General features: G+C 36.1%; 2 protein-coding genes and 2 long non-coding RNA genes across 4 annotated transcripts; all 4 read right to left on the reverse strand.

The window, feature by feature from the left end:
• Nucleotides 1-275: 275 nt before the first annotated feature.
• Nucleotides 276-754, reverse strand: LOC123882995. Its single transcript, XR_006800088.1, has 3 exons — nt 694-754; nt 501-600; nt 276-410 (listed from the first exon to the last, which is right to left on the reverse strand). It is a non-coding gene; the product is annotated as an uncharacterized LOC123882995 (long non-coding RNA).
• A 5228-nt stretch (nt 755-5982) lies between these two features.
• Nucleotides 5983-6656, reverse strand: LOC123882996. The gene is made up of 2 exons (XM_045931680.1): nt 6384-6656; nt 5983-6290 (listed from the first exon to the last, which is right to left on the reverse strand). The coding sequence occupies exons 1-2, from the start codon at nt 6640-6642 to the stop codon at nt 6136-6138; spliced, it is 414 nt and encodes a 137-aa protein (XP_045787636.1). The 5' UTR covers nt 6643-6656; the 3' UTR covers nt 5983-6135.
• A 3199-nt stretch (nt 6657-9855) lies between these two features.
• On the reverse strand, nt 9856-11877 carry LOC123886301. Its single transcript, XM_045935631.1, has one exon. The coding sequence runs from the start codon at nt 11875-11877 to the stop codon at nt 9856-9858; it is 2022 nt and encodes a 673-aa protein (XP_045791587.1).
• Nucleotides 11878-22341: 10464 nt separating this feature from the next.
• On the reverse strand, nt 22342-24715 carry LOC123882997. The gene is made up of 5 exons (XR_006800089.1): nt 24677-24715; nt 23623-23735; nt 23338-23434; nt 22873-22992; nt 22342-22782 (listed from the first exon to the last, which is right to left on the reverse strand). It is a non-coding gene; the product is annotated as an uncharacterized LOC123882997 (long non-coding RNA).
• Between the last annotated feature and the right edge of the window lie 234 nt (nt 24716-24949).

Here is a 24949-nt window from a genome sequence, read left to right on the forward strand (position 1 = left end):
ATACACTTGAGTTGCCTTTTGTGCAATAATAAATGGATCATACTTTCTATAATGCCTATTGTGCTGTATCTGTATGATGCCATATTGTGTATTCACCCTAGTCCCTCTATTAATTGTAGGATCAAACCAATCACATTTGAACAAGACAACTCTTTTCAATGGTAATCCAGGATACTCAACTTGAATGATTTCTTCAAGTTGACCATAGAAATCATTTTCATATTCACCATAACCTGTATACCAGTAACACACACACCACAATTCATAGTAGCCTTTCCAAATGAATGTGTTTTGGTATGAAACTTGAAGCCATTCACACAATAAATTGGCCAGGTTTTAACAATTCTTAAAGGACCCCAAGCCAAGGCACTTATATTCGGATCTGTCACGTTATTTGAAGGATTGTCAACCTAAATAAAACCATTCAACAGGAAGCATGTTACTAGAAATACATCTACAATATAACATATATACAAATCTATTTCAAAATATATACTTACATAATTCTTTAACCAAACTGCAAAGTTTTCTTCAATGCACTTATCAACATGTTCATCACTTATGTTGCGATCAACCACACGCAACGTCTCCACAAATATCCTATTATTGATATGGAATTCATTCAATAAACTACATCTGATCAACCAAAACTATATCAACAAATGAAGCACTTTGGTTTTAAAAATAACTTACTCAATATATGGTTGAATCTCATCACAGTTGATTAATATATGATTCAGGGCTGCAATAAATTCTTTATCCTGTTAAAACCGAGTCTTGCATTGACCAGCAAATCGACCAGGCAAATTAAAAATGGAAAATGACTCTTCTTCAACCATAAAATCTTTTCATTGAATGTCAGTGGGGAAAGGTTGTACATTTAGCTCAAAATAGTAAGTACAAAAATGGGAAATTTCTTCAATAAGGTACGACTCAACTATAGATCCTTCAACATGAGCCTTATTCTTAACCTTCTTTTTAAGGTGATGAAGATACCTGGTACATAAACAACATAGTTTCACACATGACAAAAATAAATAAATGAACTACATAGGAATAAATCCATATTATTGTAAAAAAAAAAGAAGAAATCCATATATTTCTTTTAAAGTAGTACCTCTCAAAGGGATACATCCATCTATATTGCACTGGACCCCCGACCCTTGCTTCATATGACAAATGAATTGGTAAGTGTTCCATTGAGTCAAAAAACCCAAGAGGAAAAATACGTTCTAATTTACATAACACAATTGGTATGTTATGCTCAATTTGAATCAGATCTTCTTCTCTTACAGATGTAGAGCATAAGTCTCTGGGCCAAGAGCATCAATAACCATAGATTCATATGCATTTCTTAGTGGTTCAACATCTAGCGGCTGACTATGTGTACCCTCGTCATTCCCTCCATCTGCATTTCTGTTGCTTGGAGTGAATGGACTCTCCCCATGTGAATCCCAACGCCAATATCTTGGCATGAAACCATGCTTGTACAAATCAAGTTTAACATCATCTGGAGTTTGGAAAGATTTGTTTCCATGGTATTTGCATGGACACCTAAGTGTACCACCATCAATTAAAAATTGAGGTCTCCCAATTGCTTGATCGACAAAATCTTGAACCCCTTCTAGAAATTCCCTTCGTATTCCTCCCTGGCGTGGAAGAAGCCTATTATACATCCACCTCCGATGTTTAGGAATTTCCATATTCTGTTTTATGTAAGAAGTATTGAAATCTTAAGTGTCTTATAAGTAAAAATCAAACCTACAACTAAGTCCATACGTTACAAAAAAACAAAATTCCACTTCTAAATAAACACTATCAAATTAACCATTACAATTATAAATTGATTTCCATCCCTAATACCTAAACATAACAGCTCTAGTGATACAAAACCAAAACAAACCAAAACAGACACCACATTATACCACACACCAGAAACTAGAACAACTAATTCTTTGAGAAGTACCATTATCATAGCATAGCATCAATAAATGTTTAAGCTACAATCTAAAAAGATTTGTTTAGTAGTTTTATCAAACAATATTTGAAACTAAAATTGAAAAACTGGTAAGATAATAAAAGAATATAGAAAAGTCTAGTGAGATTTCTTCCCATTTCTTTTTTGAAGAAGGATTTCTTCCCATTTCAACTATCAAATGATCAAAATATCCAAATTCCTTTTCTATTTTCAATGGAAATTTAAGGCCAAGACAAGCAAAAGCTCTAAAACAACATAATACAACCAAATCCAGCATTACCATACCTATACCAAACAAAGCAAAATTAATTAATTGAACACACTTATTTTTAATCTTATTATTTTCTATTTTTTCTCTTCAAATCCAAATCAAACACACTAAATAGCTCAAAACAACAACCAAATATAGATAGAATGGAGGACAAGACCTGAACAGCGAAGATGAGCTGCGAAGAATGGAGGACAACAAATTGAGCAACACGATAGTGATTACGGCAAAGAAGGGAGCTGGGTCGGCGACTGTAGAGAACGACGAAAGAGACGTGAACAGTAAAGATGAGCTACGGAGAACTGAGCGACACGATTTGAGAGCAATGAGATTTGGGTTCTCGGTCTGATTTAGGTTCTTTCATTCTAAGAGAGAAATGGAATTTGGGTTTTTTTTTTAGGTCACAAAGTTAGAAAAGAAGTCTGATTTGGGATTTTGGAGGTAAAAACAAAAGAAAATGAAAAATGTTTCCCTCTCACAAAATTGGCTAAATTTTTATGTTTCCCTCTCACAAAGTTGGCTAGTTTTTTTCTCTCTCAATAATTTTGGGACTTATCTAACGGTGATGAGTTTTTGTGATATATTTAATATCAACATTTCACACGAATTTCGGACGGAACTAGTTAAAAAAAGTAACAACACACAAAATTATGGATCCGTCCCAAAGCCGTCCCAATATTTCACACAGATTTGGGACGGAAATCATGAAAAAATTATAAAATAATCAATAATATCCATTTCGTCTGAAATCCGTCTCAACCTTTTAGACAAATTTGAAATTTGTCCATAATTTGTCTGAAAGTGCAATTTTGCTTTAGACAAAATCCATTCCGTCCCAAAAATCCGTCCCAAATGACCAATTTTCTAGTAGTGCTACAGCATCTCGTACCAGTACATAACACAATAGACAAGTTAAAAATAAATTAAGTGCAGGACGAGAAATAACACAAGTTATTTGTTAACCCAGTTCGATGCAACGTCACCTAATCTGGGGGATACCAATCCACGAATGAATCCACTATAATAACTTTAGTTCAAAGCCCTCGATCAACACCCGGTACTTGACTTATCGCCTAGACATTACCCGTGCAATCCTACCTAGGAACCTCCTAGATATGAGACCCAGTCTCAATTCCTTCTAACAAAACGTATTGTGTTGCTGTCAACTTTATAACGATAAGAGATGGAGACACCCTTCTAAGAAACTAGACTTCACTCTCGCTTAAAAGCTTTTGAGTGAAACACACACACTAACTCCGTACTTCAAAGCTTAGGAGTAGTTCACAATTAAAACTCAATAAACTCAGTCCTAAACTTGCTCACAATTAACAAAACACTCTAAACCCTAAAACTTACACTTTTAGTAAAACATGGTTTAGATTACATGAGAAAAATAGGTATGAGTCTTCATGTATTTATAGTCTTCAATTGTCTTGATGTGCAAGCTATGTTTTCAGACAAACACGGCTGGAGTATTGCAGTCAGCCCTAGATTATTTTAAAAATAAAACAATATTTGATTTAATACAAAAATATATCACGTTATATTTTTGTTTCAAATAAAACTCATACACCACCTTCCAGAACTTTCAGAGACTTGGACAACAAGGGGCGGTTTGGATTGACTCATAAGCTTGATGCATAAAAACGAATTAAATCTTCCTACAATTTGATATAAAAATTTCTGCGCAATACAAAGCAGATAATGTTGTACTCGTATGCTTACAGCATCTTATCTAGCATCTGGCTAGAGTTGGCTTTTGCAAAATGCAGGTAATCATAAAAACCAACCCACATGTTAGACAAACCCTTTTATTACAAACAAACAAGTCACCTAGACCATAATACTTTATTCCCATTTGAATAGTTCGAGAATACATAGAAGATGCCGTTAGTAAGAAAATGAAAATTGAATCGTTAGAGCTCTCCATACACCCACTTTCCAATGCTCTCCATTATATATAGCGTGTGGTCTTGGTTTAGTGTAAACATAAAACCTTCTTAATCTTAACTCATCCATTCACGTCTATTCTTTCTTTGAGTTATTATTATTATAGAAAATGATGATGGGTAACAATCAACCAAATATGCAGTTTCAATTCAATATGATGATGGGTAACATGACTGATTGTGATTTGATTTCTATATCCCAGATTCAATATTGCTGATGCGGTACCGCAACCGCATCACACCGTAATTGCGGTGTGATCTTAATTCACGTATACGGCCGCATCGTAACCGCATCACAGCTGCATCGGAAGCCGCATCAGATGTTTTTGGCGATGTTCCTTCAAATTTTCTCACCAAAAAGTAAAATTTATGAACTTCAAATCCTAATTATGTCGAATTAATGAAAAATCTTACTTTTAACAATCTCTCAACCGTGTATTTTAAATACATTCAAATTATTGTTTATAGAATAAACTAAGACTATGCAATGATGGATAAATAGTGTAGTTACATAGTAGTTTGATTTTATATAGCTTGTGAAATTTCAAAATGATTTCACGCCGCAACAACCGCATTGCGCGTGCAGCAACCGCAATGACCGCATTCACAACAACTGCAACTGCAACCGCATCCGCAATTTAAAACCTTGGCTACTGTATCCTCCTTTTTTGCAAGGTTGGCCACAACAATTTAAATTTTCTCAACAATTTATGAAGTTCATATATATAGCTTGTGAAATTTCAAAATGATTTCACGCCGCAACAGTCGCATTGCGCGCAATGAACGTATTCGCAACATCCGTGACCACAACCGCATCTGCGACCGTAACTTAAAACCTTGGAAGACACTATGAAAGCAATTGGAGCTGACACTTATCCACAGTATTTCGGTCATTTATGTTTAAATTTATTAGAATATTTTGTAGTAGTTGTTTTTGACATTCATGAGTCTTTTGTTGTTTTCGTGATATTTCGGTTAAAAAAAGCAATCTTTTGTCTGTCTTGTCAATAAAGGTTAACAGTTATGCAGATAAGCCTATAACTATGGGCTCTACAATTTAAGTCTTAACCAAGGTTTTAAATTGCGGCCGTGGATGCGGTAACGGTTGCGGTTGTTGTGAATACGGTCATTGTGGTTGCTGCAACACGCAATGCGACTGTTGCGGCGTGAAATCATTTTGAAATTTCACAAGCTATATAAAATGAAACTACTATGTAACTACATTATTTATTCCATAAACATTATTTTGAATGTTCTTGAAATATACGGTTAAGAGATTGTTAAAAGTAAGATTTTTCATTATATTTGACACAAATTAGGATTTGAAGTTCATAAATTTTATTTTTTGGTGAGAAAATTTGAACAAACATCGCCGAAAATGTCTGATGCAGCTTCTGATACGGTTGTAATGCGGTTACAATGCGGCCGTACACGTGAATTAAGATCACACCGTAATTGCGGGTTGTAATGCGGTTACGATGCGGCCGTACACGTGAATTAAGATCACATTGCAATCAGCAATACTGCGGCCGTAATTGCGGATGCGAACCGCAATTTAAAATGTTGGTCTTAACCACTCAAGGAAAAAAATCACATCACAATAATAATAACAATAAGTAATATGAACAATAATCCTAAGAGGTAATCAATACTATGAATAGAGACTAACTATAGTTTTTGAAATTTTGAGTCACAAAACCACAACCGGAAACCCTAAATTAAAAATCAAATGTGTTTACAACTATGATTTGAGACACTATGATTAAAGATAAATAAACAAGAAACATTAATGATGAATTTTATTAAACATATAAAGGGAGCATTGGAGTGTATTAATAATAATAATAAAAAAAAAGTGGGGTTTTATTATACTACTCACACCAAACAGAGTTCAGGCACCATTCTTCTTAGGGGTTGGAGGAGTAGGATGGACATTAGCATCATGACGAGGAAGAAGAAGAGGAATCTTCAATCGAAGAAGTTGAATCTTCAATCTCAGAAAAAAGATGAGGATTTTTTGTAACAAAATCAAAACAAATAGCCTTCTTGAGAGACCCTACCACATACCCAGTGAGAGGAAGCCACACATACTTGGCTGCAAAAAAGCTGAAGGGATTAACAAAATATAACATCAATATTGATGTTATGGTATTGGACACCATTAGAGAGGAATATGCCATCGCCAAACCTTCCCCCGGGCGCGGCATCTTTATGATGAAAGAAACACTGAAACACAGCTCGACAATAACCAACAATGCGTAGACCAAATATCGGCCTTTCTCCAATAGCTGAGTGTGGCCTGTAGCATGCACAATAAGATAAGCTCCGAGTACAAGAAGATGAAGAAAAGAGAATCCAAGCAAAGCATAAAACGTTGTCTTGTTTGATGGTGTTGGTGGTGGGGCCAACAAGGATTGTGCATTTGATGGTGGTGATGGTGGAGCCATGGTGAGAGATGGAGAAGATATTTGGACTGTTGCAATTATTAGGGCTAAACCCTACCATTTTTTTTGGAAAATTCTTAACTATCCATTCAAAGTGATTGGGTTAGAGTTACCCAACTTAGTTGTCAAAAGCATATTGGTCTATCCATATCCACTTTCTATTCTCATTTTGTCAAAAAAAAAAAAGTGTATAATTTTCTCATTGCGTCTATTATTAGCAATTTAACCCCTTATATTAATGTTTTTCCATTACCAAAAACAATAGAGTTAAGTTCCCAAAACATATTCTCCTCTCTTACATTAACGTTGCTCTCACACAACATTTTCGATCCATTGGCACTTGAATCTGCTATAGTACCAACCTTAATCTGCTATAGTAGAGTAATAAGTTAATTTAGTCTCTAAACTATCACTCTCTCACCAACTTAGTCCCTATACTATTAAAAATAACTAAAAGGTCCATAATCTATTTTTCATCTGTCAATTTAGTCCATAAACTATCAATCTCTCAGCAACTTAGTCCCTAAACTATTAAAAACAACTAAAAGGTCCCTAATCTATTTTTCATCCGTCAATTTAGTCCATAAACTATCACTCTCTCACCAACTTAATCCCTAAACTATTAAAAACAACTAAAAGGTCCCTAATCTATTTTTCATCCGTCAATTTAGTCCTCGGTTAACTTGTCTATAAAACCCTAAAATATTAGCACCCTTTCTTCTTCCACGTGCTTCGATGAAAACAACCTCTAGTCGCATAACTCAATTCATTCTTTCAGAATAATCATTTAGAACGAAAGAGATCTTTAATATGAAAAAAGTGGCAATTGTTGATTTCTTTTTTTTTTTAACACAGAATATTTTTTTTATTAAACTTTTTGACTGAAAGATTACAAAAAAAAAAAATATGATTCAACCGTTTTGGGTTTTATTGCTTGTTGTTTTGTCTGGTTTAATAATACTGCTTATCCTAGTGAGTTTTATGGTCTCACTGGACCGGAAGCTTCTCAAGCTCAAGCATTTACTTTTCTTGTTAGAGACTACGCTAAAATCAGGTCTGTTTTTTGTTCTCACTTATTAAATTTCAAGCATTTGTATGGTGAATTATCTTTGCAGGCCGGTTGTATTATTGGTAATACTAGTAGGAGCTAGCTTTTTTCATCCATGCCAGTTTGTTAAGAAGTGCCTTGGAGATATTATAACAGGTTTGTTAGGAATCATAAAATGATGTTTATGAGGGACTAAATTGAAGGATGTGAATATAGTTTAGGGACCTTTTAGTTGTTTTAAATAGTTTGGGGACTAAGTTGGTGAGAGAGTGATAGTTTAGGGACTAAATTGACGGATGAAAAATAGATTAGGGACCTTTTAGTTGTTTTTAATAGTTTAGGGACTAAGTTGGTGAGAGAGTGATAGTTTAGGAACTAAATTGACCAATTACTCGCTATAGTACCAACCTTCTCAATCTACTACTCTTTTTTTACTCCACTAGTGAAATCTGGCACGCAGTGAACACAATGCTGCACAAGATGCTATAGCACACGTTGCAGCAAGACAGTCGCAGAACACAGTAAATAAATAAATAACTTGCAGAATAATAAATAAGACAGGTAATTGTTAACCCAGTTCAGTGCAACGTCACCTACTCTGGGGGATACCAATCCAGGAATGAATCCACTATAATAGCTCTAGTTCAAAGCCCTCGACCAACACCCGGTACTTGACTTATCACCTAGACACTACCCGTGCAATCCTACCTAAGAACCTCTTAGATAATGAGACCCTGTCCCAAATTCCCTCTAACAACACGTACTATGTTGCTGTCAATAATAATAATCAGGATGGAGACACTCTCCTAGAAACTAGACCACACTCTTGCTTAAAAGCTTATGAGTGAATCACACAAACTAACTCCGTGCTTAAAAGCTTAGGAGCAGCTTACAATAAACAACACAAACCCAGTCCTAAACTTGCATCAAAAACGACACAAGAAAGGCTCACAAAAGACACACACACTAAACCTTAAAAACGCACACTTTTGTAATACAAGGTTTAGAATTCACGAGTTGTAAAGGCTTGAGGCTTCACATATTTATAGTCTTCAATTGTCTTGATGTCCAAGTTAGGTCTTCAGACATGTACAGCTGTAGGAATTGCGGCCCAACCCTAAATTAATTTCAAAAATATAATTTGTTTGTTTCATGTTGTACCAAACAAAAAAAACGCCAAAAATATAATATAATTATATTTTTGTTTTAAATAACATTCCTTCAGCCGACTTCAATAAAACTTGCTGAGCAAGTCTCGTTTTGCCCAGACGCACGTGCTTGAATATATAATTGAAGCAAATCTTGACTCAGATTTGAAATAAAAATTCTGCACGAAAAACAGAGCATCAGGATGCTGTACTATAATGCTACAGCACCTCAGTCCAGCATCTGGCTGGTTGGCTTTTGCAAAATGTAGCCAATCAAAACACCAACAATCTCCCCCTTTGGCAAATTTTGGCTAAAACAACCTTAGGCCAGTGCATAGAGAGATACAGTCTAGACTTTCCTTCGAGTCAACATAAGCACACAACTAGGAAAGAAAGTAGAACGATGCTAAGCTATTTAAACTTTTCTTCGAGTCAACATACGCACACAACTAGGAAAGAGAGTAAAGAAATTCATCAGATGAATAGATAGCTAGCACGTAAGCATCAGAGGCATGCAACAGCGGAACATAACACATCTTAGCCTCAAAGTACAGACAGAGAGAAATAAACTCTCACATAGTGGATTCAAGATCGGAGAAATAAACTCCTTAAAATTTAAGCAACGCCACAGAGAATAGGAAAAATAAATTCCTATATAAGCATGCATATTAAAAGTAGTAGAAAAATAAATTCTACCTACTCCCCCTCAATATATGCATAAACTTTCACTCCCCCTCAAATTATGCATATCACATAAAACATGCTATACTAGATGCTATAGCATTCTTAATCACATCATGCACATAAACACATAAACACATTTTACTCCCCCTTTTTAGCCACAAATTCTGACAAATAAAGTCAGTACCATAGAATAGGAGCAAAGAACCATAGAATACCAAGTAGTACAAAGTCACAGGATGTCAGAACATAAGGAACCACATAGTACATGTTACAAACCATAAGGGCTAAGCCTTCAAAAAATAACATCCAAAATAAAGAAAAAGTTACAGAAGCAGATCATATTGAGGGACTTTCATCAGAGGCCATCTCCTCTTCTACAGTGTCACCACCTGCAAGATCATCATCATGGGAAGCGCTAAGGGAAGGACCAACTCCATCCTTATTTGCCTGTGACTGCTCAAGCTCCAAGGCTTGGATTACACCATCTACCAGCTCCTTCTTCTCACCTAGCATTTTACTAACCTCCCTGAGATTAGCAATCATCTGTCTCTTGGTCATACCTGCAGCTGGTTTCTTCAAAGATGCTACAGCAATGTCTGCAGCATGTGTACCTTCCAATAATCTAAAATCCATGGTCAAGGCTGAGGGTCTAGAGACAGGCACATCAGAGTTAGTGCAGATGTCAGGATGTTGAGACAAGATAATACCACAGATCACAGTGGGAAAGGCTATTGGCATTTTTACAGCAGTAGAAGACCCATGGAGAATTGTTGCATTAAAAATATGAGTGCCATAATCAAAAACAGTACTGGTTCCTACGACATAGATGAATTTGGCCAAACCTGTAGCTACACTGTTGGAGTGTGTAGTGGGGACCCAGTTTGCTGCACCAATTTTGTTTAGCAGAGCATATTTTGTAGTTAATTTTGCAGCAGACAGTTTTCCAGCTCTTGGCCACATTCTTACTTTGTCACCAGTTATAGTCTTGCATATCTCATTCATAGATATCTTCAATTCAGGTGCAGGAACATCACTTCTTCCCAGATGTTGATTGATGATGGCTGGTGAGAAATCAACACATTTGCCCCTTACATACACCTTTAAGTATTCAGGACTTAAAGGGTCATCACAGTCAGCTGGGATGTTTACTAAGAATTCTCTAGTCAACTTATCATAGCATTTACCCAACTCATATACAGTTTTCATCAGCCCTGCCTCCTCTATCAGATTTACAATGTCTTGACATTTCAAGAAATCTTCAGTTAGATTCCTTTCAATGGCCATCCTTCTCTTGACCACGAATTTCCACCTGTCAACATACTCAACACAATGAAAGGAGACATTATCAATTGGTACCGATGGGACATTAGGAGCCATTCTTTTTCTCTTGGCAGATTTCTGAGGAGATGCTTCAGCATCTTGATCTTCCTCATAGTCAGAGTCACTAGAGGAGATAGTTTTTCTCTTCACAGTCTTCTTCTTACTTCCAGAGGGTATAGTGACCTTGCTCCACTGTTTCTTAGGCCCAATTTTAGTTTTGGTGGCTTCAGAAGGAGTGGCTATATCCTTTCCTGAATTACTTCTCAGCCTCCTAGATATACCAGCCCTAGGAGTACTCTTGAATTGGAGGCTTTCAACATCAATAACATTTGCCTCACTTGTATCAGGCACACTCGCACTTTTACCCTTATCCTGTGTAATGACATCAGCAGGGATGGAAGTTTCAGTATTTATTTCATTAACAGGGACCACAGGAGAGTTTGGTGAATCAGGAACCACAGTGGTGTTAACATCAACCTGTGCTGCAGATGCTGTAGCATCATTTGCAGCATCTTGTTCTGGAATTGATTTCTCACTAAAAGTCATCTCAGACTCAGGATTGGCCTTAGTAGTAGCGCCAATATCATCAAGAATATCATCAGGCTTTTCCAAAGTGGGTTTCCCCAATTTCTCAGCAGTCCTAGGGTTTTCTAGACCTAGGTTTTCAGACCTTATATCAGACATCAAATTTTTCATACTACTTTCAGGTGCTCCAACATTAACGTCCACATTTGACTTAATAGGACTATCAAGATATAGTTCACGCATCGTATGAACAGCTTTAGGTGTAGATTTATATTTTGATTTCTTACCCGTTTTTGAAGCAGATGCATCACGCGAAGTAAATTGATTTTTCTTTGGCGTTGTCTTCTTCGCTGAAATCTTCTTCCTCTTCGTTGTTTCCTCAGGAAAAATGGTTGAGATTGGATAGGCGATTGTGATTTGTTGAGGAAGAGAATCGTATGAGGGTGATATGGTGGTTTGTGAATGAAAAGTTTCGTCGTTTTTGGAAGGGGATGAAGTTTGAGAGCTTGACATGGTGGTTTGTATTTTTGGAGGAAGGTTTTCAACAATGGAGGTTGAGAGGAGAAGTTGAGTGGTTGTTGAAGAGAGAGAATGAAGAAAGATAGTGTGATGGAGGAGATGATGAGGTTGTAGCGCGTGAAAGGGGAAGTTAAGGAAATTTTTGATTACTTCCCTTAATTTGCGTGCACCAATGAATGAAGTGAGGAGAACCACTTCAACTGCACGCCTTTTGTGCTGTAACTGCTACAAATCTTCAAATAGGCAAATACCAAGTTTGCCTCGCAATTTTTCAAATTGAACTGCATCTAGAGCTTTAGTAAATATATCAGCCAATTGTTCTTCAGTTGAAATATGCTCAAGCGTTACAATACCTTCTTCAACTAGATCTCTAATAAAATGGTGCCTAATATCAATATGCTTCGTCCTGCTATGTTGGATAGGATTCTTTGAAATATTGATGGCACTAAGATTGTCACAGTACAATGCCATAGCATCTTGTACCACATTGTACTCCAGCAACATTTGTTTCATCCATAATAGCTGGGAGCAGCTACTACCAGCAGCTATGTACTCTGCTTCAGCTGTAGATAAGGATTCACAATTTTGTTTCTTGCTGAACCAAGATATAAGATTGTTGCCCAAAAAGAAACAAGCTCCTGAGGTGCTTTTTCTATCATCTGCACAACCTGCCCAATCAGCATCACAATATCCTACTAGCATAGAATTCTCACCATGAGTATACATGATCCCATAGTCACATGTATCATTCACATACTTCAAAATTCTTTTTACTTGAGCAAGATGACTCATCTTTGGCTCAGCTTGGTACCTAGCACATACTCCTACAACAAAAGTAATATCAGGCCTGCTGGCTGTAAGGTATAATAAGCTTCCTATCATGCTTCTATAAAGACTTTGATCTACATCAACTCCCTTTTCATCTTTGGTAAGCTTTAAATGGGTTGCTGCAGGTGTTCTTTTATGAGCAGCACTTTCCATACCAAACTTCTTCACTATATTTCTTGCATACTTGCTTTGGGAGATAAAAATAGTATCTTCCATCTGCTTTACTTGGAGCCCAAGAAAGTAGGTTAGTTCACCTACAAGACTCATCTCAAACTCAGACTGCATTTGCTGCACGAAATGATGTACCATCTCACTAGACATTCCTCCAAAGACAATGTCATCAACATAGATTTGTGCTATTAGAAATTTGCCTTGATCATCTTTCACAAATAGAGTCTTGTCATTTCCTCCATTCCTGTAGCCTTGACTAATAAGGAACTCCGTCAATCTTTCATACCATGCTCGAGGTGCTTGTTTTAATCCATATAGAGCTTTCTTTAATTTGTAAACATGATTTGGAAAGCTTGGATCAACAAACCCCTTTGGTTGTTCCACATACACTTCTTCATTTAAGTACCCATTGAGGAAGGCACTTTTCACATCCATTTGGAATAACTTGAATTTTAGAATGCATGCCACTCCTAGAAGTAATCTAATGGATTCAAGACGAGCAACTGGAGCAAAAGTCTCATCAAAATCTATCCCTTCAATCTGTGAGTATCCTTGTGCAACCAGCCTTGCCTTGTTTCTGGTCACAGTTCCACTTTCATCAGACTTATTCTTGTAGACCCATTTGGTACCAATTATATTTGCATTTTCAGGTCTAGGAACCAAGTCCCAAACTTCATTCCTCTTGAACTGATTTAGCTCTTCTTGCATAGCATTTATCCAGAACTCATCAGTCAGAGCTTCCTTCACATTTTTTGGCTCAAATTTAGACACAAAACAAGCATTAGAAACTAAGTCAAGTGTCCTTCTAGTAGTAATTCCTTGATTGGGATTACCAATAATCAGGTCTGTAGGGTGATTCTTTTGAGTACGAGTAGAAGGTCCTTTCTTTGGAGTAGCAGAGATTTGTTCAGATGCAGTAACCTCTGTATCATTCTTGGATTCATTAGTAGTTTCACAATCTACACCACCTGTTATAGATGCTGTAGCATCTTCTGTATCATCTTCAGCAGTTTCACTTGAGGTGTCATCTATTACCACATTTATAGACTCCATCATGGTTTTGGTTCTATTGTTATATACTCTGTAGGCTCTACTATTTGTTGAGTATCCCAAGAATATGCCCTCATCACTTTTAGGGTCCATTTTGGTTCTTGGTTCTCTATCAGACAAGATGTAGCATTTACTACCAAACACATGGAAGTGCTTAAGTAGGTTTCCTCTCTTTCCATAATTCGTACAGAGTAGTTGTTGTTCCAGATCTCAGGGTGACACGATTATGAATATAGCAGGCAGTATTCATAGCTTCTGCCCAAAAACCATGTGAAAGCTTCTTTGCATGTAACATTACCCTTGCAGACTCTTGTATAGTTCTATTTTTCCTTTCTACTACACCATTTTGTTGTGGTGTAATGGGAGATGAGAATTCATGTATGATGCCTTCAGAGGCACAGAAGTCAGAGAACCTGGAGTTTTCAAACTCCTTACCATGATCACTTCTGATCCTTAATACAACATTGTTTTTCTCCCTTTGAAGTTGAATACATAGATCTTTGAACACATCAAAGGTTTCTGACTTCTTTCTAATGAAATTTATCCAGGTGTATCTAGAAAAGTCATCAACAAAAACATATGCGTACCTTTTACCTCCCAAGCTTTCAGTTTGCATAGGACCCATCAAGTCCATGTGTAGAAGTTCAAGAACTCTGGTGGTGGTAAGATGTTGCAGCTTTGGATGTGGCATCTTGGTTTGTTTCCCAATCTGACAGTCTCCACATATGCTACCTTCTTCAATTTTGAGATTTGGCAGTCCTCTGATGGCTTCTTTAGATATTGCTTTCTTCATGCTTCTTAGATTAAGATGACCAAGCTTTTGGTGCCATAGTTTTACTTCATCTTCTTTAGTGATTAAGCATGTTGACATATTTGCTTCTTCTTGGGGAACCCATAGATAGCAGTTGTCTTTTGATCTGACACCTTTCATCAAAATCTCACCTTCGTTATTTGTAACCAAACATTCAGACTTGGTGAAGTTTACTTTCATTCCTTGGTCGCATAGTTGACTAATACTTATCAAATTTGCAGTCAATCCTCTTACTAACAGCACATTGTTTAGTTTAGGCAAGCTATTACTTCTGAGCTCCCCTATCCCAACAATTTCTCCTTTTGCACCATCACCAAAGGTTACAAAGCTGGTTGAATAAGACTTTATACCAACAAGAAATTTACTTATTCTGGTCATGTGTCTTGAACAGCCACTATCGAAGTACCAGTCTTCCCTTGATGAAGCCCTAAGTGATGTGTGAGCAATCAGAGCAGTAGTCTCTTCTTGAGTTGTATCACTTTTCTTCTCATTTTCACCTTTAGGTTTCCATTCTTGTTGAGTAGAGGCAGTTGTGGAAACAGGTTTATGTTGAGGACGTCTGTTAGGGTACCCATATAGTTTGTAGCAGTAAGGCCTTATGTGCCCTTTTCTACCACAGTAATGACATCTTCAAGCATGGTGTTTTCTTCTATTTCTTGACATGGAATGCTGCTGATGATGCTGCGGCTTTTGATAAGGCATCCTTTGCTTTTGAGTTTCTCTAGGATCCATGTACATGAGGTCAGGACTATATTTTTTGAATTTGTTGACATTCTCATAGCTAAGCCCAATATTCCTAGGCTTTCGAACATTTTTCTCTAAGATTTCCTCCAGTTGACCATCAGCCTTATGAAGTTTGTCAAGATGCTCATCATCTTTATACAACATGTCAGAGAATTTTCTCAGCCGCCAAATGTCAGCATTTAATTTTTCAATGACTTCCTTAGCTTCTTCAAGATCAGAGGATAGATAATTTACCTTCTTTTGAAGTTCCTCCATCTTTGAGATATTCTCAAATTTTTCTGCTTTTAACTCATTGATGGTTACCTTTTGTTTCTCAATAACCCTGCAGATTTCAAGATCAGAGGATAGAAAATTTACCTTCTTTTGAAGTTCCTCCATCTTTGAGATATTCTCAGATTTTTTTGCTTTTAACTCATTGATGGTTACCTTTTGTTTCCCAATAACCCTGCAGATTTCTTCACTCTTAAGACAAAGTTCCTTGTAGGATGCAGCAAGCTCTTCATAGGTTACCTCTCCATCATCAGATTCTGTATCAGATGTAACAATACCTGTTAAGACTGAGATATGTTTAGCAGTTACAGATGCTGTATCATCTTCTGAGTCATCATCCTCAGACCAACTGACAGTTAGCCCTTTCTTTGTTCTCTTCTGATATGTTGGACACTCAGGTCTGATGTGACCATATCCTTCACATTCATGACATCGAATGTTTCTGTTTAAGCTTGATTTTTCCTCACCTTTTGGTTTTCCTTGATTTTCATTGCTGCGCATAGTGCCTGGAGCATTGTTTTTGAAATTTGACCTGGGTCTCTTATCCATTCGTTTCAGAACTTTGTTGAATTGTTTTCCCAATAACACCATGGCCTCAGAAATACTCTCATTAGATTCTTCTTCATCCTCCAGTTCTTCTTCATTATTTTTAGATGAGAAGGCAATGCTCTTCTTTTTCTTTTCACTTCTTCCATTTGCAACACTTTCATAAGTTTGGAGTGATCCAACCAGTTCATCCAGCTTCATCTGAGATATGTTTTTAGCTTCTTCCATAGCTGTGACTTTCATATCAAATTTCTTTGGAAGTGATCTAAGCATTTTTCTTACTAACTTTTCTTCGGGAATTTTCTCTCCCAAAGCATCAAATTGATTATCATAGTCTAGAATAGTCATATGAAAATCTTGAATTGTTTCCTCCTCCTTCATACGTAAATTTTCAAACTGAGTAGTAAGAATCTGTAATTTAGACATTTTTACCTGAGGAGTACCTTCATGAACAGTTTCAAGAATCTTCCAAGCTTCCTTTGCTGAGACACATTTTTTGATCAGTTTGAAAATGTGTTTGTCTACCCCATTGTATAATGCATATAATGCTTTTGAGTTTCCCAAAGCAAGCTCATCCTCTTCTTTAGACCAGTCCTCCTCAGCTTTTAGTTCAAGTGTTGGCTTTCCATCCTTGTCCATGACCACAGGGGGGTCCCATCCTTTCAGAACAGCCTTCCAAGTTTTGCTATCCATAGATTTTAGGAAAGCAATCATGCGTGATTTCCAATAATCATAGTTGGAGACACCAACTAGAAGCGGTGGTCTGCTTACAAGCCCTCCTTCTTTTTCCATGTTGCCAGACATTCTCCCTAGAGCTCACCCTATAACTAGAAAGGGTGCCTGCTCTGATGCCAATTGAAATCTGGCACGCAGTGAACACAATGCTGCACAAGATGCTATAGCACACGTTGCAGCAAGACAGTCGCAGAACACAGTAAATAAATAAATAACTTGCAGAATAATAAATAAGACAGGTAATTGTTAACCCAGTTCAGTGCAACGTCACCTACTCTGGGGGATACCAATCCAGGAATGAATCCACTATAATAGCTCTAGTTCAAAGCCCTCGACCAACACCCGGTACTTGACTTATCACCTAGACACTACCCGTGCAATCCTACCTAAGAACCTCTTAGATAATGAGACCCTGTCCCAAATTCCCTCTAACAACACGTACTATGTTGCTGTCAATAATAATAATCAGGATGGAGACACTCTCCTAGAAACTAGACCACACTCTTGCTTAAAAGCTTATGAGTGAATCACACAAACTAACTCCGTGCTTAAAAGCTTAGGAGCAGCTTACAATAAACAACACAAACCCAGTCCTAAACTTGCATCAAAAACGACACAAGAAAGGCTCACAAAAGACACACACACTAAACCTTAAAAACGCACACTTTTGTAATACAAGGTTTAGAATTCACGAGTTGTAAAGGCTTGAGGCTTCACATATTTATAGTCTTCAATTGTCTTGATGTCCAAGTTAGGTCTTCAGACATGTACAGCTGTAGGAATTGCGGCCCAACCCTAAATTAATTTCAAAAATATAATTTGTTTGTTTCATGTTGTACCAAACAAAAAAAACGCCAAAAATATAATATAATTATATTTTTGTTTTAAATAACATTCCTTCAGCCGACTTCAATAAAACTTGCTGAGAAAGGCTCGTTTTGCCCAGACGCACGTGCTTGAATATATAATTGAAGCAAATCTTGACTCAGATTTGAAATAAAAATTCTGCACGAAAAACAGAGCATCAGGATGCTGTACTATAATGCTACAGCACCTCAGTCCAGCATCTGGCTGGTTGGCTTTTGCAAAATGTAGCCAATCAAAACACCAACAACCAGCATTTATAGTGCACACTTTTTTTTTTTACGAGACACAACTTATAGTCTTTTACAATTATTTTCTCTTTTTGCATTTGATATTTAAGGTTTGTTTGAATTGATTTATTTTGTAGCTTATGTAAAATAATTCTTACAAATAAATAAATAAATTTTTATGAAAATGTACAACTTTATGAAAAAAAAATCTTATAAAGATATAATTTTTAATAGTAAAAACATACTTCCTCTGTGACATTTTATTTAATCTATATATAATTAACTGAAAAAGTACAATTTTGCTTATAAAAAGTATCACGGAGGGAGTATCAATAAACATAAAAACTTACTCCATCTGATTCCCGCAATTGTGATCGGAGGGGGCTGAAACCACTTAACGCCAGAAACTGACCCCAAATCAGATTAGGCGGTCCAGTGAGCCGGATACTAGTGGTGAAAAAAAAAACTTAAAAGTATTTATTTGCTAAACTATTTCTCATAAGCTTAGAAATAAGTCAATCCAAACAGACCTTTAATATATTTATAATATATTATAATAGTATATATTAATAAGTCAAGTTAGATAATGTTTTGGGAAAAGACGTATTTTTATTTTGCAGGTGTATTTAGTATAAAACTATTGTCGCAGTTATACATATTATTTATTAAAAATTATACATATTAGTATTTATTAAAAATTTATGCAACTTTTCATAAAAAAAAAATGTAACTCGTCTCGTAAGTGTAGTTCAGTTAGTAACTTCCAACAAAGTTGTATTTATGAGTTAAGGTATGCAAATCGACCACCAAGAAGGGAAGCAGATTGGGGAAGGTTATGGAAGATTAAAGCACCCCCAAAGACCAAGCATTTGTTATGGAGAATTTGCAAGGAATGTCTACCTTCTCGGGTACGGTTAAGAAATCGATATGTACAATGTCCGTTGGAGTGTCCTTCATGCACAGTGGAGCCGGAAGAAGAATGGCATATATTCTTTGATTGTGATGGAAGCAAGGAAGCGTGGAATATCATGGGACTTGGACACATACTGCAGCAGCGCCAACATGCAACACAGAATTTTGATGAGTTTATTTAGAACATATGCAGTACTACTGAAAGCACGCTGATTGCAGTTGCAGGGAAGGTGGCTGTTCTTATGTGGCAGATATGGCAGAATCGAAACACACTAGTCTGGGACAGCACAGTATTAATGCACGGCAAGTAGGAGCCAAGGCAAATCAGATGTGGAGTGAATGGGCTGCAGTACAAGAAGTATTTGAGGAGCAAAATATGCAGCAACAAACAGCAGTACCACAGTGGAGGCCACCAAGACAAGGCTATTTGAAGTGCAACGTGGATGCCAGTTTCCTTGATGCAACCAGAGCAAGTGTTGGAGTTGGTGTTTACGCGATCACCGCGGACGATTCATACTTGCTGGAACCAATGGCACTCAAAGAAGCAATTGAAGAAGGAATCAATAGAGGATTTTCTCATGTCATATTTGAGAGTGATTCTAAAGTGATAGTTGATGCTATTTCCTCTAGGCATATTGGTTCGTCGGAATTTAGTATTGTAATTTCTCACATGCAGTCGATATTATTATTATTATTATTATTATTATTAGCTCAAAACTTTGAGATAAAGTTTGTCAAGCGGCAAGCGAATATGGTAGCTCACCACTTAGCAAGGGCAACCTATTCCTTAGCTAGTCGCAATGTTTTTGAGTCGATTCTTCCTTGTATTGAATACTACATGAATAATGAAACGAATTAAGTTTATTATCGTAAAAAAAATTAAAAAATCTACGCTGAGAAGAGAAACCTAAATGCTTTATTCCGACGATGCAGTAAATACTAGTAGTACTAACAAAATGAAAATTGAATCGTCAGAGCTCTCTTTATGAGATTGTTAGTAGTTGAGGTAGTAGTGATAGTTTAGAATTAGTTTGATATTGTAGAAGACTTTGGTTGATAGTTGAAGGATAGTAACAAGTAGTGTGAAAGCTAATATAGAAGTATTCAGTAACATGGAACAAGAGCTAACACATTAGTAGTAGTAGGAGAGTAGTGGTAGCATGGTGAACTCTTATTGTTATTGTCATTGCATCTCAAAGGCTTGAGTACAATTGCACATAGTTTACCTATTTATAGGTATGAGTGTATATTCTAGATACTACATTCTAGAATTTTCATGACATTTTCCTAATACATATATGGTATTGATTTATTCCATGATCAACTTCTAAAGTGTTATAGTTCTAGAAAATTCTAGCATGTGCATCAATGCTAAGTTATTCTATAAACTACTAATGTATTCTAGAAATATCTAGAAATGTGCATCATATTTCAACACTCCTCCTTGATGCATATTTCGGAAACTCCATGCATAGTTTGTAGTTGCTCAAATTTGAATTTATTAAATTATCTTCTCTTACCTCCTTCATGATTCAATTTTGTCACACCTCTTGCCACAACTCTTTGTTAGTCTTGTTAAAGACTTTTGACGAGCACCAATATTCTTGCTCCTTAGTTGCGCTTGTAATCTTCCTTGTTTGTCTTGTTAAGACATTTAACAAGGACCACTCTTGTTGCTTCTAAATTTCTTGAGTCTCCTTGTCACACTTGTAGTAGAATTTGGACAGGGACTCATTCTTGCTTTAGTGGTTGCATTTGGCTTCCCGGGCTTGTACTCAAGTTGAGCCTCAGAGGCAACAGGTCTCCATTTGTATTTATCACCTGTGCTTGTGCTCTATCTGAACTCGAGTATTATTTGCCATAGGATTGACATTAGTTGGACATAAACTTAAGAGGGTCGAGCTGTTAGGCTACTTGAACTCCTCTATCTCATTTTTAGTTTTGAGTTTGAACTCAAACAGAGTCGAGCCGTGTGGCTACCTGTACTCGTTTTGTGTTTGAGTCATAGATCCTGTTTTCTAGTTTAAACAAATAGTTGGTGGCAAGAAAAAATAGTTTGCTACGCCCAGTGAATGACCGAACGCAGCTTTGCACCAGTAGAAAAAATCTTTTTTACATCTGGCAAAACACACTTTTTACATCTGAAAAATGTCAGATGTAGGCGCACGAGACTTAGTAAGTATACACGTTTTACATCTGGCGTAGTCAGATGTAAAAAAACACGTTTTACCTCTGACCAAGGCGAAAATCAAATATTATTTTTTTAAAATTAAATTGAACGTTTTACATCTGACCAAGTCCACCAGATGTGAAATCTTAACTTTATGTTTTTTTTTTTCAAAAACCTACCTTTTTTTATATATTTGAAATCTTTTTTTTTATTAAAAAAATCTAACCCACAATACCAACAATATAACATAACTGGCATCAAGAACATAATACTAAAATTCAACATCCATAGCCAAATTCAACATTCAACATATATATAGTAATAATGTCATTAAAGTACAACCATTGAAATCCAAAATACAAAACATCATAATAATTATCTTACATATAATGGACATGCAGGAAATTCTGGTTGCAATTATCTTGTAGTAATTGTTGCCCCTCCCTACACCTTTAATCCATCTATAAGCCATCCAGGCATGCTTCCAACATATGTTCTCCTATGTCCTAATATCGGCCTCATCCTTGACTCCACCAGGGGATATGCGGATAAACTTTCTTCCCAAAGCAGCAGCAATAGAAGATGCCAATGATGTTATCCCGACACCTGGTGGCCCAACAAAGCACAACGCTGGACCTCTTGCATCTGGTTTAAGCTGTGATGCATACACACTAAAATTAGAAACACACACTACAAAAAAAGCTGGAAAGCGGCGACCACTGAAAAAAAAGCATTAGCGTCGGTTTTTTTCGTCGCTAATTGACTAATGCAGTGGTTGGACAACTGACGCAACAAGCAGCGTCGCTACAGCATACAGCAGCGTTTCCAGTAAATCGTTGGAATAACCGCTGCATGGACCTTAGCGTCGGTTGTATTGATTGTGCGGCGGTTTCGAACCGTCGCTCTTTGTAATTATTTTCCAACTATTTTTAAGCTTTTAGCGTCGGTTGTAACCGCCGCAGCGCCGCTATTCGCTTTTATATTTAAAAAAAATCAATTATTTTTTGTTTCCCACAAATTTTTTTAAACGCTTTTTTTCCTGCAATTTTTAAACGCTATTTTTTTTGTTTCCTGCAAAAAAATCAAAAATAAAATATATATACTCATACAAAGTAGCCAAAAAAAATTATTTAAGTCACAATAAAAAAATACTCAGACAAATAATTAATTAATAGTAAAAAATACAATATAAAGTTTATCTGAAACCTCATTGCATATGACACATGCTTCCAAAAATTTAACTTAGTATATCCCCTTCACCTAAACTTAAATGGTACAATAACTTGCCTTTGAGTTTAACATCCATTAGAATGAATACTCAAAATTTGTTACCCTTTCATGATTCATCCATGATTCATCATGTATCTCCAGTCATTCCAACTGACGAACTAACCCTGTTAGTCTTCTGAGAAAGTGGAGTTGTGGTTGCCTTTGTGAAGTACATGTAGTAGTATACTTTAAGAATCATGGTTGCAAAGATGAAAACTGCTTCAGCAATGAAGATTCCTTTCCTCAAACTTCCACAGGAGAAGTTCTGAGCAGAAAATCAAACTTTTAAAGGAGAAGTTCTGAACACAATGATTTAGCCACAATTTAATATCAATATCAGTGTGATGAGATGAAACAGAAATCATTGCTCAATAATTCAGAATTATTACCAAGAAGAAAGAAAATATATAATGGACCATGCTCGATTTCCACAGGATATTAATGGCCTCCCTAAGCACATGCACTTTGTCACAATAATGGACCATCCTCAATATTGAAGTTATTTGTGCCTGCACAATTATAGTTGGAGAAAAGTGAATTACAAAGCTTAACATAACAGAAGTGTACAAATGTTACTAAAAAATGTTACTGAAGAGCCTAGAGGCTGCACTGCCACTAGTCACATAAGGGTAAACTAAAAGTATGCAGAAAATTAATACTAACATGAAGCATAAATAAGAACGTCAACCAAAAGTGGAAGAGACCACACTGCCCTGGCTCTTAAAGCTTATATATTGGATAAACAATGCCTTATACCATATAACCATATAGTCAATGTAATAGTTTGAGCTATTAAAGGTTCACTACTCTGTTGTAGTGTAGATTTTGAGATAAAAAGAAAAATTCAGACTCACATTGTACCACCAGCAACAGGGCCAATAGCTTTGAATAGAAACATAGATGTCATGGAAATTCAATTGGCTGCTCCCCTTTGGTGATGTACTGTTGTTCCTATTTTCAAATCAATTATATGCCACAATTCCATAAAAAATAATATCAAACTTTATTAGTGAGGAAACACAATATAATGAATTAATACACTTTACAAACATGAGAATTGACATCTCCATTACCAAGATGCTTAAGTTCTTTTTCCTTCACGAGAGTTGGGTTACTATCAGAGTTAACAATGATTTTACCTGCATTGACAAGACCAGTTCAGCATTGCCATCAGATGCATGAAAAGCTTAAGATTCTCTCAATCCTACTGGCACGATCATGTCTATGGCACTTGCTTCCTACTGCCCCTTGTCTACAAACATCATGACCAAAATCAATACATAATTCTTGCACTAAACTTCACCGGCACTTGATGACAAGCAGTATAGGAACCAAAATAACATTCGAAAGAACCAAATCAACATAATAAAGACCGCATCGAAAACATATACTATACAGTCAAAAGGTCAATCAATCTCAAAGTTTATCCAAAAGATACATTTAACAAACACATAATAAACACATGTTAGCAAGATAGCATTCTTGTTGAGATAATCAAACATACTAAATTCATTGGTCCAAGCATCTTTGTTTCATCCAAAGCATCTATGTTTCGTCAAATAAATAGACATGTATACATACACATACAAGAAAAGAATCTGTAAATAATTCAATAACTAGAGCAACACACGTAAAGGACCTATAAATTCACTCAAGAAAGACTATGTATTCAAACATACAACTAATGATAAAACTTTGTCATGTCTCCACCTATAACAGTGCATTTACTCAAAATAAAATCTAGAACTAAGCTTTCTCATGTAAAACACATTAAAACATAAAAATTGAGTGATAGTACCAAAATCTAAGAGTTGTGCAAGCCAAAAAAATATTATCTATAATATATTCAACTATCTGCAGAATTGCAGCCACAAAAAGAGTAGAATCTACATATGAAAATCAACAATAGGAGATAAAGTCAAGTTTAATTGACAATCCAAACAAAATAAATCCATGAAGCATCAACACTAGAACATATAATGCACTATAATATTAATACTATCTCATAACTTTTCTTGGTTATATTGATACTTTAAATTCCTATAGTAATATTTTAAAGAAATTTTGGTCCATCCTAAGATCTGAGGAGCCTATATTGTTGATATTACTTCCTAATTTTTGGGTAATATAGAAAAAGTCCACAAAATAGTGATATTAAATTGAAGCAAGTAAATCATCTAACTAAAGTCATACCTACAACAATAGAGTACTTTTCCCAATGCCGTAATCAACACCAATCAAAGACAGTAAGCCTTGAAAACACAATATCCTAAATAAACATAGTTAACCTTCAAATCATGTTCTAAATCAAATACCAAAGGATAAACAACTTATGCTAAAAATGTACAAGACAATCCACAAACACACATGTTGGGGGTTAAACCCAAGCATGCAGACCAACAAACTCATTAGTTGAAAGCAAATAAAGTTACCTTCTTGAAATAGAAAAATTGTCCTGATCAAGTT

This window comes from Trifolium pratense, linkage group LG5 (assembly GCF_020283565.1).
Source record: "Trifolium pratense cultivar HEN17-A07 linkage group LG5, ARS_RC_1.1, whole genome shotgun sequence".
In the NCBI taxonomy this organism is placed as follows: domain Eukaryota; kingdom Viridiplantae; phylum Streptophyta; class Magnoliopsida; order Fabales; family Fabaceae; genus Trifolium; species Trifolium pratense.

Coding starts and splice junctions, on each gene's coding strand:
- LOC123886301 (XM_045935631.1), bottom strand. CDS start 11,877: ATGTCAAGCTCTCAAACTTCATCCCCTTCCAAAAACGACGAAACTTTT.
- LOC123882996 (XM_045931680.1), bottom strand. CDS start 6,642: ATGGCTCCACCATCACCACCATCAAATGCACAATCCTTGTTGGCCCCA. Junction 6,291..6,383: donor GATGCCGCGCCCGGGGGAAG/GTTTGGCGATGG, acceptor GCTTTTTTGCAG/CCAAGTATGTGTGGCTTCCT.